We start from the raw sequence: 12,322 nt of genomic DNA, 5'->3' as shown, positions 1-12,322 counted from the left end.
CAGTCCCGTAGAGTATGCGGGTCATTCAATAGACATGTCTCAGAGGTTAATAGACTAGCTACGTTGTATCCTCTCCCCGCGTATCCTTTCTCTCGCAAGCTGCTCCCTCTTGATCCTCTCCCGCCGACACTGAGAGATGGCTGCAAACATATTGAACACATAAATACCACTGAACAGCATACTCAGCACGCCCAGAAAGACGGCGACCATGACAATCGACAGAATCACAAACCCATAGGTCGTGTCCTGGAAGGCCGCATTGCCAGTCAACCGCGGCACACCCGCCGCGACCTGCATGGCCGACAGCACCAGCGAGAAGACGGCAAAGATCATCAACATCCAGGCGAAGTTGCGCTCGTAGAACACCACGTACCGGTTATACCCGTACAGATAGCCGCGGATGAAATGCGACAGGAAGAACCGCACCCGGTAGATGGTGTTGATGCGGCCGAGCCGCAGCTCCCCGAACTGATAGCGCTTGTTGACCGTGTCCAGCGCGTTGACGTCGACGTGCGCGTAGAACTCGGTGACGAAGGCCTTCCACCACGGCCAGGTGACATCTTTGGGGAGGAGGCTGTGGTCGTGCGCGAGCTGTAGGTCCAGCGGGGTGCAGATCAGCCACATGTACGAGAGGAGGAGCCCGGTGCCGGATTCGTGCAGCGTCCGCGAGGAGCAGAGGTGTTGCGTCCAGAAGTCGTGGTCGAGGATGTACTCTGGGAGGGGTTTGACGAGCAGCTTGGTGGAGAATTTCAGGAGATGCAGGTCCGCGCGCTCGGTTGGGATGATCTCGAAGCCCATCATTTTCTGGCGCAGGAGGGGCCGCGCGTTCATCGGTCGGCCGGCCATCCAGAGGAGATTGTGGATGATGTTGACGCGAGAGAGATCCAGATCCGTGCTGAGGAAGGTTTGGATGTCGTCTTGCACGAGAAAGACGTGGTGGTCTGCTGCGCGAGAGATGGTTGGTAGCGTCAGCAGCACATCTTGACTGCGGTCGGTGGTTTCAGTGACGCTGCCATCTTTGGGCCGACGATTCTCTCCTCCGGTCTCTTGCTTTCTGGAATTGTGCAGAGAGCGCGAGAAGGGAGGTTGTAGTTGAGTCTGTCCATGTCAGAACGGGGCCATTATCAGAGTGCGGGCTCCTACCTTTTCAGCTTCAGCCACTTCAGCCATCGAATATTGTTCTCTGGCAAGGAGAGAAGTGCACGTTGAACTTAAAAGATGCTAAGCATTTATGTCTAACGTTTGTGTTGTACAGATGAATCAGAGCGTGGTGCCGAAAGAGCATCGAGCGCTGGGATGCGGCTGACACGAGGCTGGGTGGCTGGGCAATGCCAAATCAGCTGGACATTTGCCTAGGTACGTTCTACAAAACAAATGAATTGATTGGACAGCAAATAATCGAAAATTAATGTTTGAGATCGTTTCATATATTTAAAATGCTATGCCCTAGTCTAATTTACAACATAGGAAACACAGTGCTATTACAAAACCACCGAGACATATGCGAAAAGACATCAATACCGAGCAGGATGACTACGGTCACTCCCACTCCCATCCAACACCTCGATTGTCTGCGACACATCGACCGTCTTGTGGATGCCAAGCGCTGCATCGTGCGACTCGCCGTCCACAGCGCCCGCGTGCGTGATCAAATGGCTCTGATCGCACCCAAACTCGGTCGGATCCACGTAGGTCTCGCCCTTCGACAGCCCCATGGAGAAACGCTTGCTGTTGGGCGGCTTCACATGGCCGAGTTGCATGGATGAGTCCTGTTCGGCGTATCTGTTGGAACTGTAGCCGGTCTTGCGCACTCTCTTGATGAGGATGTTGAGGCTCGGCAGACAGGCGCAGATGAGGCCGACGCCTCCTTCGGCGTTTCTGCGGAAGTTAGACGGTGGTCATAACAAGAACGGCGGATCAAACATACCCAAACATAATGATGCAGACGAAGAAGATCGTCATATCCTTGGTTTGACCGTCGCGCACTACGAGAATCAACCGGTAGATACTAAACGCCGTGGCGAGGCCTCCCGCCGACAGAATCCCTATCACCCGCAGTTTCTTGTTTCGTGACATCTGCAGCGACCAGGTCAAGGGCAGCGGCAGGAGGAGGATGATCAGATCGCTGATGACACTGATGACCGAGTCGGCCAGGAGAGCGGCGCTCTGGTCGAGACATTTCCGCCCCGGGGTGTTCAACCAGTAGGACGGAATGGGGTCGCACATGCGGATCTTGACAATCTCGGCGATGATATAGTAGACGCACAGGCAGCCGAGGAAGGCGTAGATGAAGATGATCTTGCTTCGGTATGGGGCGAAAATGCGGATGATGATGGAGAGGAGGGCGATTTTGACGAAGAGCGCCATGGGACAGTAGAGGACGGTGGCGATGTAGCAGAACTTAAAGTACGCGGTGATCGTTCCCGGGTCGTGAATGTCGGTTAGATGGTATCCGCCGCCATGTTGGCCGACTGTCACAGTTAGATGATTCGCGACGATACCGAAAGGGTGGCCTACTGATGATGGCGATGGCGCAGTATCCCATGAACAGGGCCTACATGATGTTAGAAGATCTCAAATGGCAGGTCGTCAAGCAACTTGCCCATGCGATGAGACATGACGCTACTGATGTTAGCATTCTTCCGTGGAGTGCAATCGGCCAGTACGTACCGTCTTCAAGGAACGAAAATTGGCGGTACCGTATGCGGATGGAGAGCCGCATGGCCACGAAGATGGTGACGATTGGTATACACAGACATTGTGTCACCAGATTGACCGTGTGCAGGACATCCACAGGCTGTTTGACGGCGTCTGCACTCATTGTTGTTCGTCAAGCGGGCATGGCGCCAGAGGGGCAGGGGAGGACAAATGAAGAAACCCGAATCGAAAATCAAGCAGACCGGAGAAGAACTAAGGTAAAGGAGGCTAATCCGGGCGGTCCCAGATATGTATATTGCCCTGAATGCTCCGCCCAATCCAGTCAAGCCTATTTAGCTGTAGCCTGTTTCCATCTGCTGCTGATCCCTTCGGAGTCCAGTCTGCTGCCGACCCGTCGTTCAAGCCTTCCATGGGCAGTTCACTCCCGAGGAAGGCATGTGATAGGCTGGCACAAGGGATTCTGAACAAAGTTTGCCATCATGCAATTACCGTCGCGCATCCTACTAATACTAGTTTCAGCGTAGTGGGAACCGGATGGGGAAATGACATGGCGGGCGTCAGGTTCGCTCGAGCCAAGATCGATCGTGATAGGGGAATGGGGCAATAGACCAGGTACTATTCCAGTAGCACTAAGCATGACTGCAGATTATTTGCACGGATAGGGAAATGATAAACGCCATGATCAAGGGCTATCCCACGTGAATCACTGCGTCTGTCTACAGAGTACGGCATATCTTGAGACAGTCCTCGATCTCGGCATTGTCTTAAATCTAGTACTCTAATTCCGCAGATCGTCCTCAACAATCCTATTGTAGATTCTAATAGTAATAGACAGCAGGATCTCCAAACAAGCGAGATGGAAAAGCGTCGAATTGACAAGCAACGCCTCGTCAGTAGTGCGGAAAAATTTTGCCATGATCTGCAAAGCACCGTGCCTGTAGACCGTCGCCATCTCGTCCCAAAAGCTTGGTCACGAAGGATTCGAGCCGTCTTTGCCGCAAAATTAGCCTGGCTAGACCTGAGCAATGGATGGAAAATTAGACGATTGACCCTCGAAAAGAATTGAGGATAGGCTTGGGGACCAGCATGAGCGCCTCCGCTGGACTGGACTATTTCCTTAGTCGAGGTTAGTTACTACAGGAATACGACATGGCGCCGAGGCCGCGGCAAAACGAGATAGAACCTTGCGGCTTTTCCGGGTAGAATCATTGGTTCATCTCAAAATAGCTCCGTTCCAATGAAAAATGGTTCGTTCCGATTGGGATAACGGGCTGCTGATAATGGGGAACAGAGTTTGACGGTTGCTGGAGCCGGACGTTCTTGCTACCGTCGCAAGTGACAAACGGGAAAGGAATTCTTTATTTCCTTGTGTTAGCAGACACAGACTAGTTGAATAGGCGTATTGATCACCATTTGATCGTGCTCGTGTGTGTTGGTTATCAAACTCGACGGCAGGCGACACGTATGCCGAACTTGATGATCTTCGTCCATTGACCAGGCAAAGTCTACTGCAATTCTAATTCCAATTGATTGGCCTGAAACCTTTATTTTATCAAGCTATTTGCCTCCTCGTGATGTTCAGCAGAAGGATTTAAAAATGGCTGCGGAGCCATGGGTGGAGAGACCGAGCGAGACCAGCCCACCTGGCGCTCCATCCGTCCCATCCCTAACGCTGTGGTTGGACAATTCGCTTTTTCCTGTCATTCTGTCAATTGGTGTTGTGTTCGGGTCTAAGACGTATCTGGAAAACGATTAGTTCATCAAAATGGTCTGCGTTTCAGGGGAACTGGGCGAGGGGCACAATCTCCATGCTGCTCCCGAGTTATGGCCTCTATGTCCTCCATTGCATCTCCACCATAAATCCTATTATCAATCCTTCAACGGATTCTTCAAATTTCCCTTTCAGACCAGTCCAGGGTTCGCCTTCCGTGGTAAAGCTACAGATCATCAAGCCATCGATCCACCTTTGCAGAGCCACTGTTTATCATTCGTTGTCACGGACCTCTAGCAAGTACCATTAGAATGACGATCCGCAAGCTCGATGGCGAAGACTCGATGCTCTTCCAGCCCCTGGAGATCGCAAACGGCAGGATTCGCCTCTCTCACCGGGTGGTCCATGCTCCCATGACGCGCAACCGGGGCGTTCCGCTCAATCCCACCAGCACCCCGGAGCAGCCCAATCGTATCTGGTATCCGGGCGACCTCATGGTCCAGTACTATCGCCAGCGCGCAACCCCAGGCGGATTGATCATCTCTGAGGGTGTTCCGCCGTCGTTGGAGGTTTGTACCTTTTTGAGTCCGCCAAAGTACAACTGACCCTGACCCTGACCCTGACCCTTACAGAGCAATGGCATGCCCGGTGTCCCCGGTCTGTGGACCCCTGAACAGGCCGCCGGCTGGAAGAGGGTCGTCGACGCCGTGCACGAACAAGGCGGCTACATCTACTGCCAGCTGTGGCACGCTGGCCGCGCCACCATCCCCCAGATGACAGGCTCGCCTGCTGTCTCCGCCTCCGCCACAGTCTGGGACTCGCCGACCGAATGCTACTCCCATCCTCCTGTGGGATCCACCGAGCCGGTGCGGTACGCGGACCATCCGCCCATCGAGCTGACCATCCCGCATCTGAAGCAGACCATCCGCGACTACTGCAATGCCGCCAAGACGGCCATGGAGATTGGCTTCGATGGCGTCGAGCTGCACGCGGGCAATGGGTATCTGCCCGAGCAGTTTCTGAGCTCGAACGTCAACAAGCGCACAGATGAGTACGGTGGCTCGCCAGAGAAGCGCTGTCGGTTTGTCCTCGAGCTCATGGATGAGTTGACGGCCACGGTGGGCGAGGAGAATCTGGCTATTCGGCTCTCGCCATTTGGGTTGTTCAACCAGGCACGCGGCGAGCAGCGAGTGGAAACCTGGACCTTCCTGTGCGAATCGCTGAAAAAGGCGCATCCAAATCTGTCGTACGTCAGTTTCATTGAGCCGGTGAGTTTTCCTGCAATACAACCCTGATCCGTCACAGCCCTAACTCTGTGCCAGCGCTATGAGCAAATCTTCAGCTACGAGGAAAAGGACAACTTCCTCCGCAGCTGGGGGCTGTCCGACGTCGACCTGAGCAGCTTCCGCAAGATTTTTGGAACTACTCCCTTCTTCTCGGCCGGAGGCTGGGACCTGAGTAACTCTTGGGGCGTGCTGGAGGAAGGCCGGTACGACGCGCTGCTGTACGGTCGTTACTTCACCAGTAACCCGGATCTTGTCGAGCGGTTGAGGAAGGACATTCCTTTTACGCCGTACGATCGTTCGCGGTTCTACGGTCCGTTTGAGGATAATGCCAAATGTTATGTGGATTATCCCCCGGCTACTGCTTCTGCTTAGGCGTGCATAGATGAGATGTATATAGCGGTTTGATCTAAGCTTTTGTTGCTCACGATAATTGCCGACGAAGGTATTATGCTGTCAATCCTCCGTCTACCACCATTGCTTCTCCACACATGTAGCTGCTCATGGGCGAAGCGAGAAATAGAATCACGTTGGCAATCTCGTCCGCCATCGCAGGACGTCCCAGGGGAATCATCGCCACCTGCGAGTCGAGCGCGCCGGATTCTATCGACCGTCTTATCATAGGCGTTTCCACAAATCTGTATCGTTAGTAGAGCACCAATATCCAGGGAGACTGCATACCCGGGACATATGGCGTTGATGCGAATACCCTCTGCGGCATACAATTTGGCATCCTACTACGTCAGCTTCGTTCCCAATCCCACTCAGAATGATTACCATCTTGGTCAGCCCGACAACAGCTATCCGTCCTCGTTAGTACAATCCAGAGCAACAAATCCCAACGAAACGCACCATGTTTCGCAGCCACATAAGGCGCAATCGCAATTCCCCCCGACGGCGCCCTAACCCCATACATCGACGCGATATTGACAATCGTGCCGCGTCCTTCGCGCGCTCCTCGAGACCTAACTCCTCAGCCGTGCTCGTACTCAGGCTCACAAGCAAACACATACTCCTGCTTCAACATCTGCCGGATCAACGCCCGCTGACAGACCCACAACCCCGTCTGATTGATATCAATCACCCTCTGCCAGTCCGACAGCTCCGTATCATGCGATAGGCCCGGCTTGCCACTGATGCCCGCAGCGTTCACCCCAATATCGATCTGTCCGAATTCCTCCGCCGTCTTCCGCACGGCATCCTCGACGGCTCCCTCGTCCCTGACGTCGACTTGGAAGACAGCGACGCGAAGCTGTGCATACTCAGACAACAATTGCTTTTTCGTCTCTTCGAGTAGTACCGGGTTGACGTCTAGCAGTGCGAGCGCGCTAATCCCGTTCTTTGCGAGGACGTGCGCGGTGGCTTCCCCGATGCCTGATGCGCCGCCTGTGATGAATGCGGTTCCTTGTACTTGATGCGCCATGGTTCTGTCTATTTGCGGTGCAGTTGGGGAGGATGGTTCTAAGGCATGGATGGGATGACGTTATTTAGAGACGGGGTAAGCGGGGTAAGTACGGCAAGGAACGTCGACTACCTTTATTCTTGCTTGCTTTCTCCGATTTCTTTTTCGGCTGATGTCTACCTTGGGCTTGATGAATATATTTGCTATTTGCTCCTCGTGCTTATTGTTAACTGGTTGAGGTGGTCTGATGGTCCTGGTTTATAACCCAGGCAGCCTTGTGTGGGTGCATCTCAAAGGGGCAGCAACATCACTCTTAAAGCCAATGGACGACTCAGGGCTGAGAATATGGACTTCTAGACGTTAATAGACGTGAAAGATTGTCATGTTACGAAAACAACGGTCGTAAGCACAGCGTGAGATTGCTCTGTTGTACTCTCCGAACCTATGTATATATTTGCCGTCGATGGGGAAATGAGGCTTGTACGTCCGAGTTCACGAGACATGGAACCATACTGCACAACCGACTAAGCGCCAGAATCCTCAATCTGGTCGGGTCCAATTTAAATATTATTCTTAATCCATAATATTACTAGCCAACACTGATACCACAGATACTTCGATGCAAAAGATCCTCGAACCGTGGTCGGCGCGTTTTCCGCGTTTTCCGCGGTCTCCGCGGGAGCCGTGGTGACCGTGAACATCGCGGATGAAGTCCTAGATTGTTTGATAGCATTATTGTGTCTAGGGATTGCTCGTTTGCAAGGGGATATAAGTCAAACTTGCTTCCCCGTGCGATTATACGTGGCTTCAATTGTGCGAACGAACAATGGTAAGTGCTCCTACTCCTTACTTCGGTGAATAAGTTATTGACTTTGGAGTACAATAGACCATAGAGAGCAAAATGGCAGCAAAAGACCAGAAAAGCCCCGATAATGCCTCCCCGTCGGATACAAAAGTTGAATTCGAGTTCGGCGGCGCCCCCGGCGTGGCCCTGCTCATGATCGGCTTCCCGTTGCTGATGTACTACATGTACATCGGTGCTATCCTCTACGATGGCCGCCCCCCCACCCCCGAGGAAGGACAGTCCTGGGCAGAGTTTCTCTCGCACCTCGTCAGCCTCGCATACACCCATGCCTATCCCACCCGCAAAGCCTGGACGATTTACTGGACCTTTCTCATCTGCGAAGGAGCCGCGTACCTGTACCTCCCGGGCGTATACGGCAAGGGGAAACGGTTACCCCATCTCGATGGGAAACAGCTGCAGTATTACTGCTCTGCCGTGTCGTCGTGGTATGTCACTATCGGCACCGCGTTGGCGTTACACTTCACCGGTATATTCAAGCTGTACACCCTCATTGATGAGTTCGGACCCTTGATGTCTGTCGCTATCTGCTCGGGATTCCTCGTGTCGATAGTGGCATACATCTCTGCTCTGGCGCGGGGAGCGCAGCACCGCATGACGGGCTCGCATGTCTATGACTTCTTCATGGGCGCGGAGCTAAACCCGCGGCTGTTTGGCTGGTTGGATTTCAAGATGTTCTTCGAGGTCCGCATTCCGTGGTTCATCCTATTCCTGTTGACGCTGGGAACGGCCTTGAAGCAGTTTGAGGAGTACGGCTTCGTCTCTGGGGAGGTGCTCTTCTTGCTCATGGCCCATTCCCTGTACGCCAACGCCTGCGCCAAGGGCGAGGAGTTGATCATGACCAGCTGGTTCGTTTGCCTTCCTCCGTGGGCACATGGAACTCATACTGATTTGGACAGGGACATGTACTATGAAAAGTGGGGGTTCATGCTCATCTTTTGGAATTTGGCCGGCGTCCCCATGAGCTACTGCCACTGCACTCTGTATCTGGCCACCCATGACCCATCCACTTACCACTGGAACCCCTGGGTTCTGGCTGTGTGGGCCGTTGCATACTTGTTTGTGTATTGGGTGTGGGATACCTGCAACAGCCAGAAGAACTTTTTCCGCGCCCAAGAACGTGGCTTCAACGTCGACCGCAAGTCGTTTCCCCAGTTGCCCTGGAAGTACGTCGAAAATCCCCAGCGCATTCCGACAAAGACGGGCGATTCGATCCTATGCAGCGGATGGTGTAAGTGCATTCTCGCCAGGCGCAGGTTACACAGCTAACGTGGGCAGATGGCATGGCGCGCAAGGTGCATTATACATGCGACGTGTTCTTCGCTATTTCCTGGGGCCTCATTACAGGGTTCAACTCGCCGTTTCCCTGGTTCTATTCTTGCTTCTTCACCGTCATGATTATCCATCGCGCGAGGCGGGATATCATGCGCTGCCGGGAGCGCTATGGAGAGGCTTGGATGGAGTATGAGCGTCGGGTCCCTTATCTCTTTATCCCAGTAAGTTTCTGCTGATATGCTTGACAAAGGATGAGCTGACCAATTTAGTACGTCATTTGATGCATCGCTGTAGACTAGAAGGAGAAACATTGAGTTTGTACGATAGACTAGATAGTTGCGGTCAAGTCTCATTCATGTAGTCAGAGTTTAATATATCCATCACGGAACGATGTGCCCCGATGAAATCATTGAGGAACATGGAGATGTCAGTGCTGTTCATGTGCGAGTCAAACGCATTTTCCGGCCACTCAACGTTGGGTAGAGCGATGTTGCTGTCTAGAGCCGGCATGACAAGCGACCCGTCCCGGTGTTGGGTGAGACCTTCCAGTGTTTCTTCCGAGTCTACAAGAATCCGAGCCGTCCTGGAGAAAGCCGCGCAGATCGTGTAAAGACGATCCGAGCCACGGGAGAGTCCCTTGAATAGTTCCAAGGACTGAACAGTGTCCTGCAACAACGCCAGATCGAATGTGCTCGCCGTCGTGATGGCATGTATGAAGACAATGACAAATGGGGTGAATGATGGATACAATAGAATCCTATTCCATTAGTACGTTCTCAAGTGAGGGTGCATATGGCATACCAATTGACATATTCAGTTTGCTTATGGGTCTTCCGGTTGCGAAAATACGTAAAGCACTCAAGGTGACTCTGCAGGGCTCGCATCGCCGCCTCGTAGCATTGAGACGTGATGGCCATGGCATCACTGGCTCTCGTCTGCGCCCGAAGGATTACAGTCATGACGGAGTGTGTGATGAAATCCGCGCAGGCAGCCATCCCGTGAAGCGACTCCGCATAGAGTCCTTGGCTCACATCGATCTGGCCAAGGTTGGTAAAAGTACAAATCAACGATCAAGGCACTTACCCCCAGAAGGCGTTCGCGAACCAGCATCAAGTCATTCGATAGCTCTTCTATTGATTTCAATCTTTCTGATTCAGTGGCCTGAGTCGCCGAAGTCGAGTAGAGCCGATCGTAGATGCGCCCCTGTAAAGTGGCGAAGTCAATCGTGGTGAGAGTCATCAGGTCCCAGGGGCGGTACTGCGGGTTGTCCGAAGGTGCGAAAAACTCTGCATCGATGTCATGGTTCTGGAAATGAGAAGCCAATCCAAGATTCAGCGAGAGATTCTTGTCAATGGTGTACAGTGACCAGAAGGCATGGCGCTTAGCCTCAGCGACCGCAACGGGATCGTGTTTCAGGGCGGCACTTCGGTGGAGACCCATGCTTTGACACATATTGAAGGCCAAAGCGAGGTAGGTCCAGCAAAGCTGGAGATCAGACTCTTCTTGGGCTTTGATTATCTGAACATGGATTAGTTGCGTTCGGTAGAATCGGAAAACACATACCCCGATGAGCAGAGCCTGGACTTTCTGAAGGGTCGGATCGCACATCATCTCGTAGCTTTTCAGCCCAGCCAGGAATTGCCGCTCGCAGAACCCGGCGTACGCTGCAAGGTCAAAGCGTGCAAGATCCGAGCACTCCTCATGGAGATAGTCACGGATAATGTAGTATAACAATCCATGCAGAAGAGTCAGAGAGCCCGCGGGGATAGGATCTACTGGGAAATAGATCGCATGACACAATGCCTCAATCTGGCGCACGTCTCTCCATGAATGAGTGGCCAAGAAGAAGGGCGGTTGCACTTTTAACTGGGTCAGCAAGACAGGTAATCAACCGGGAAGTCAGAATACCTTTGACTTTTTTAATCAGAGTAACGACAAACTCTTGAGGTAAAAGTTCAACCTTCGACTGCGAAAGTGGCCCGATAACCGTGGGCGATCCCTGCTGCCGGTCGAGACTGCTCCTAAGGGAAGACAGGAGTGCTGAAACATGGGCGTCCACTCTTCCTGGCTGCGATGTTGCAACAGCCGAGAGAGCTGCATCCCTGGCAATGATAACCTCGTTATTGAAGGAGGATTGACCTTCAAAAAGAGGCGCAGAGGGAGTAGACGGGATGTCCACGGCTGCAGGATGAGTGGATTGAGGTACTGAGGGGGTAGTGGGAGACTGGGTAATCTGCTGCAGAGTGTTTTGAATGGCTGCTAGTTGCTCTTGTAGTGCATCGATTTTCTCTTCACTGAATAAAATATCAATATGTCATTAGGCCACGAAGCTTTTGGTATTTCATACTATTGTCCAGAGACAGTCCTTTGCGGCGGTTCTGGAGTGCTCACAGTGACACCATTCGCCCGACATGGGATTCCAAGAGCGCCGCAACTGGAGCATGGAATGGCTTTATTGCATTTGATCTATGTCGGTTAGACCTGCTGTGCCAAATGAAGGAATATCGATTACCTTTCTCTGTCGGCAATTATCGCACTGTGCCGGTCCAGATTAGAGCTATCCTAATCTGCCTGTGGGGGTTCGAAACGTACCGCGCGGGCTCGAAATGAGTTGCGAACTCCCGAGTTGGTCCTGTCTGTCATGAGCACAACCTTATTTTTGATGATTTCATATCAACGCTCGCTCGCAAGATGATCCCATTCGGTGCGACGAAATGATGGCGCGACACACGTGAGGAAATTCGGGAATCTGTTGTGGCTGCTGACTCATCCTTCTAGCGGATCCCCAGCTTCTCTCCTTTCGTCCTGTCCTTCGATCACTTCTCGTCGACGACAGTGATAATAACGATGATCCCTTTACTGGAAATTATCTCGTATCTGTGGATCCCAGTCAATGCGTCAACGGAGGGACATTGTCAGAATTAGGCTAATCCATTAATCATGACCGGAGAAATCTCCGCTTCTTGTTTTGTCCCCCACATCCAAACTCCGCATTCCTCGCAAGATAGCTCCTTGTCATTTTCCTCATTTTCGTCGCTACTGTTTTGCCTGGTTTGAGATACCCCAGAGATCGAAATGCTACGTGACTGATGGCGTTCCGCCGTAAACAAGCAGAGCGCAGAGATATGGTG

General features: G+C 52.6%; 6 protein-coding genes across 6 annotated transcripts; 2 read left to right on the top strand and 4 right to left on the bottom strand.

The window, feature by feature from the left end:
- Window positions 1-54: 54 nt before the first annotated feature.
- Aud_005441 (uncharacterized protein) lies at window positions 55-1,170 on the bottom strand (the record flags this gene model as incomplete). The annotated part of the gene is made up of 2 exons (XM_043290371.1): window positions 55-1,098; window positions 1,144-1,170. The coding sequence occupies 2 exons, from the start codon at window positions 1,168-1,170 to the stop codon at window positions 55-57; spliced, it is 1,071 nt and encodes a 356-aa protein (XP_043146306.1).
- Window positions 1,171-1,514: 344 nt separating this feature from the next.
- On the bottom strand, window positions 1,515-2,821 carry Aud_005440 (uncharacterized protein; the record flags this gene model as incomplete). Its single annotated transcript, XM_043290370.1, has 3 exons — window positions 1,515-1,878; window positions 1,928-2,471; window positions 2,671-2,821. 3 exons carry the CDS (start codon window positions 2,819-2,821, stop codon window positions 1,515-1,517), a joined length of 1,059 nt encoding a protein of 352 aa, XP_043146305.1.
- A 1,859-nt stretch (window positions 2,822-4,680) lies between these two features.
- Window positions 4,681-6,027, top strand: Aud_005439 (alkene reductase; the record flags this gene model as incomplete). The annotated part of the gene is made up of 3 exons (XM_043290369.1): window positions 4,681-4,938; window positions 5,002-5,637; window positions 5,692-6,027. The coding sequence occupies 3 exons, from the start codon at window positions 4,681-4,683 to the stop codon at window positions 6,025-6,027; spliced, it is 1,230 nt and encodes a 409-aa protein (XP_043146304.1).
- A 73-nt stretch (window positions 6,028-6,100) lies between these two features.
- Aud_005438 (SDR family NAD(P)-dependent oxidoreductase) lies at window positions 6,101-7,075 on the bottom strand (the record flags this gene model as incomplete). The annotated part of the gene is made up of 5 exons (XM_043290368.1): window positions 6,101-6,290; window positions 6,334-6,386; window positions 6,430-6,452; window positions 6,505-6,617; window positions 6,666-7,075. 5 exons carry the CDS (start codon window positions 7,073-7,075, stop codon window positions 6,101-6,103), a joined length of 789 nt encoding a protein of 262 aa, XP_043146303.1.
- An 880-nt stretch (window positions 7,076-7,955) lies between these two features.
- Window positions 7,956-9,472, top strand: erg4A (c-24(28) sterol reductase; the record flags this gene model as incomplete). The annotated part of the gene is made up of 4 exons (XM_043290367.1): window positions 7,956-8,764; window positions 8,816-9,147; window positions 9,195-9,412; window positions 9,461-9,472. 4 exons carry the CDS (start codon window positions 7,956-7,958, stop codon window positions 9,470-9,472), a joined length of 1,371 nt encoding a protein of 456 aa, XP_043146302.1.
- A 61-nt stretch (window positions 9,473-9,533) lies between these two features.
- Aud_005436 (transcription factor domain-containing protein) lies at window positions 9,534-11,834 on the bottom strand (the record flags this gene model as incomplete). Its single annotated transcript, XM_043290366.1, has 8 exons — window positions 9,534-9,948; window positions 9,993-10,228; window positions 10,275-10,709; window positions 10,755-11,050; window positions 11,100-11,485; window positions 11,539-11,657; window positions 11,704-11,727; window positions 11,784-11,834. The coding sequence occupies 8 exons, from the start codon at window positions 11,832-11,834 to the stop codon at window positions 9,534-9,536; spliced, it is 1,962 nt and encodes a 653-aa protein (XP_043146301.1).
- Between the last annotated feature and the right edge of the window lie 488 nt (window positions 11,835-12,322).

This window comes from Aspergillus udagawae (genome assembly GCF_001078395.1).
Source record: "Aspergillus udagawae IFM 46973 DNA, scaffold_4, whole genome shotgun sequence".
NCBI lineage: Eukaryota > Fungi > Ascomycota > Eurotiomycetes > Eurotiales > Aspergillaceae > Aspergillus > Aspergillus udagawae.
Note: the sequence above shows the minus strand (reverse complement) of the source record. Positions and strands in the feature narration are given on the sequence as shown.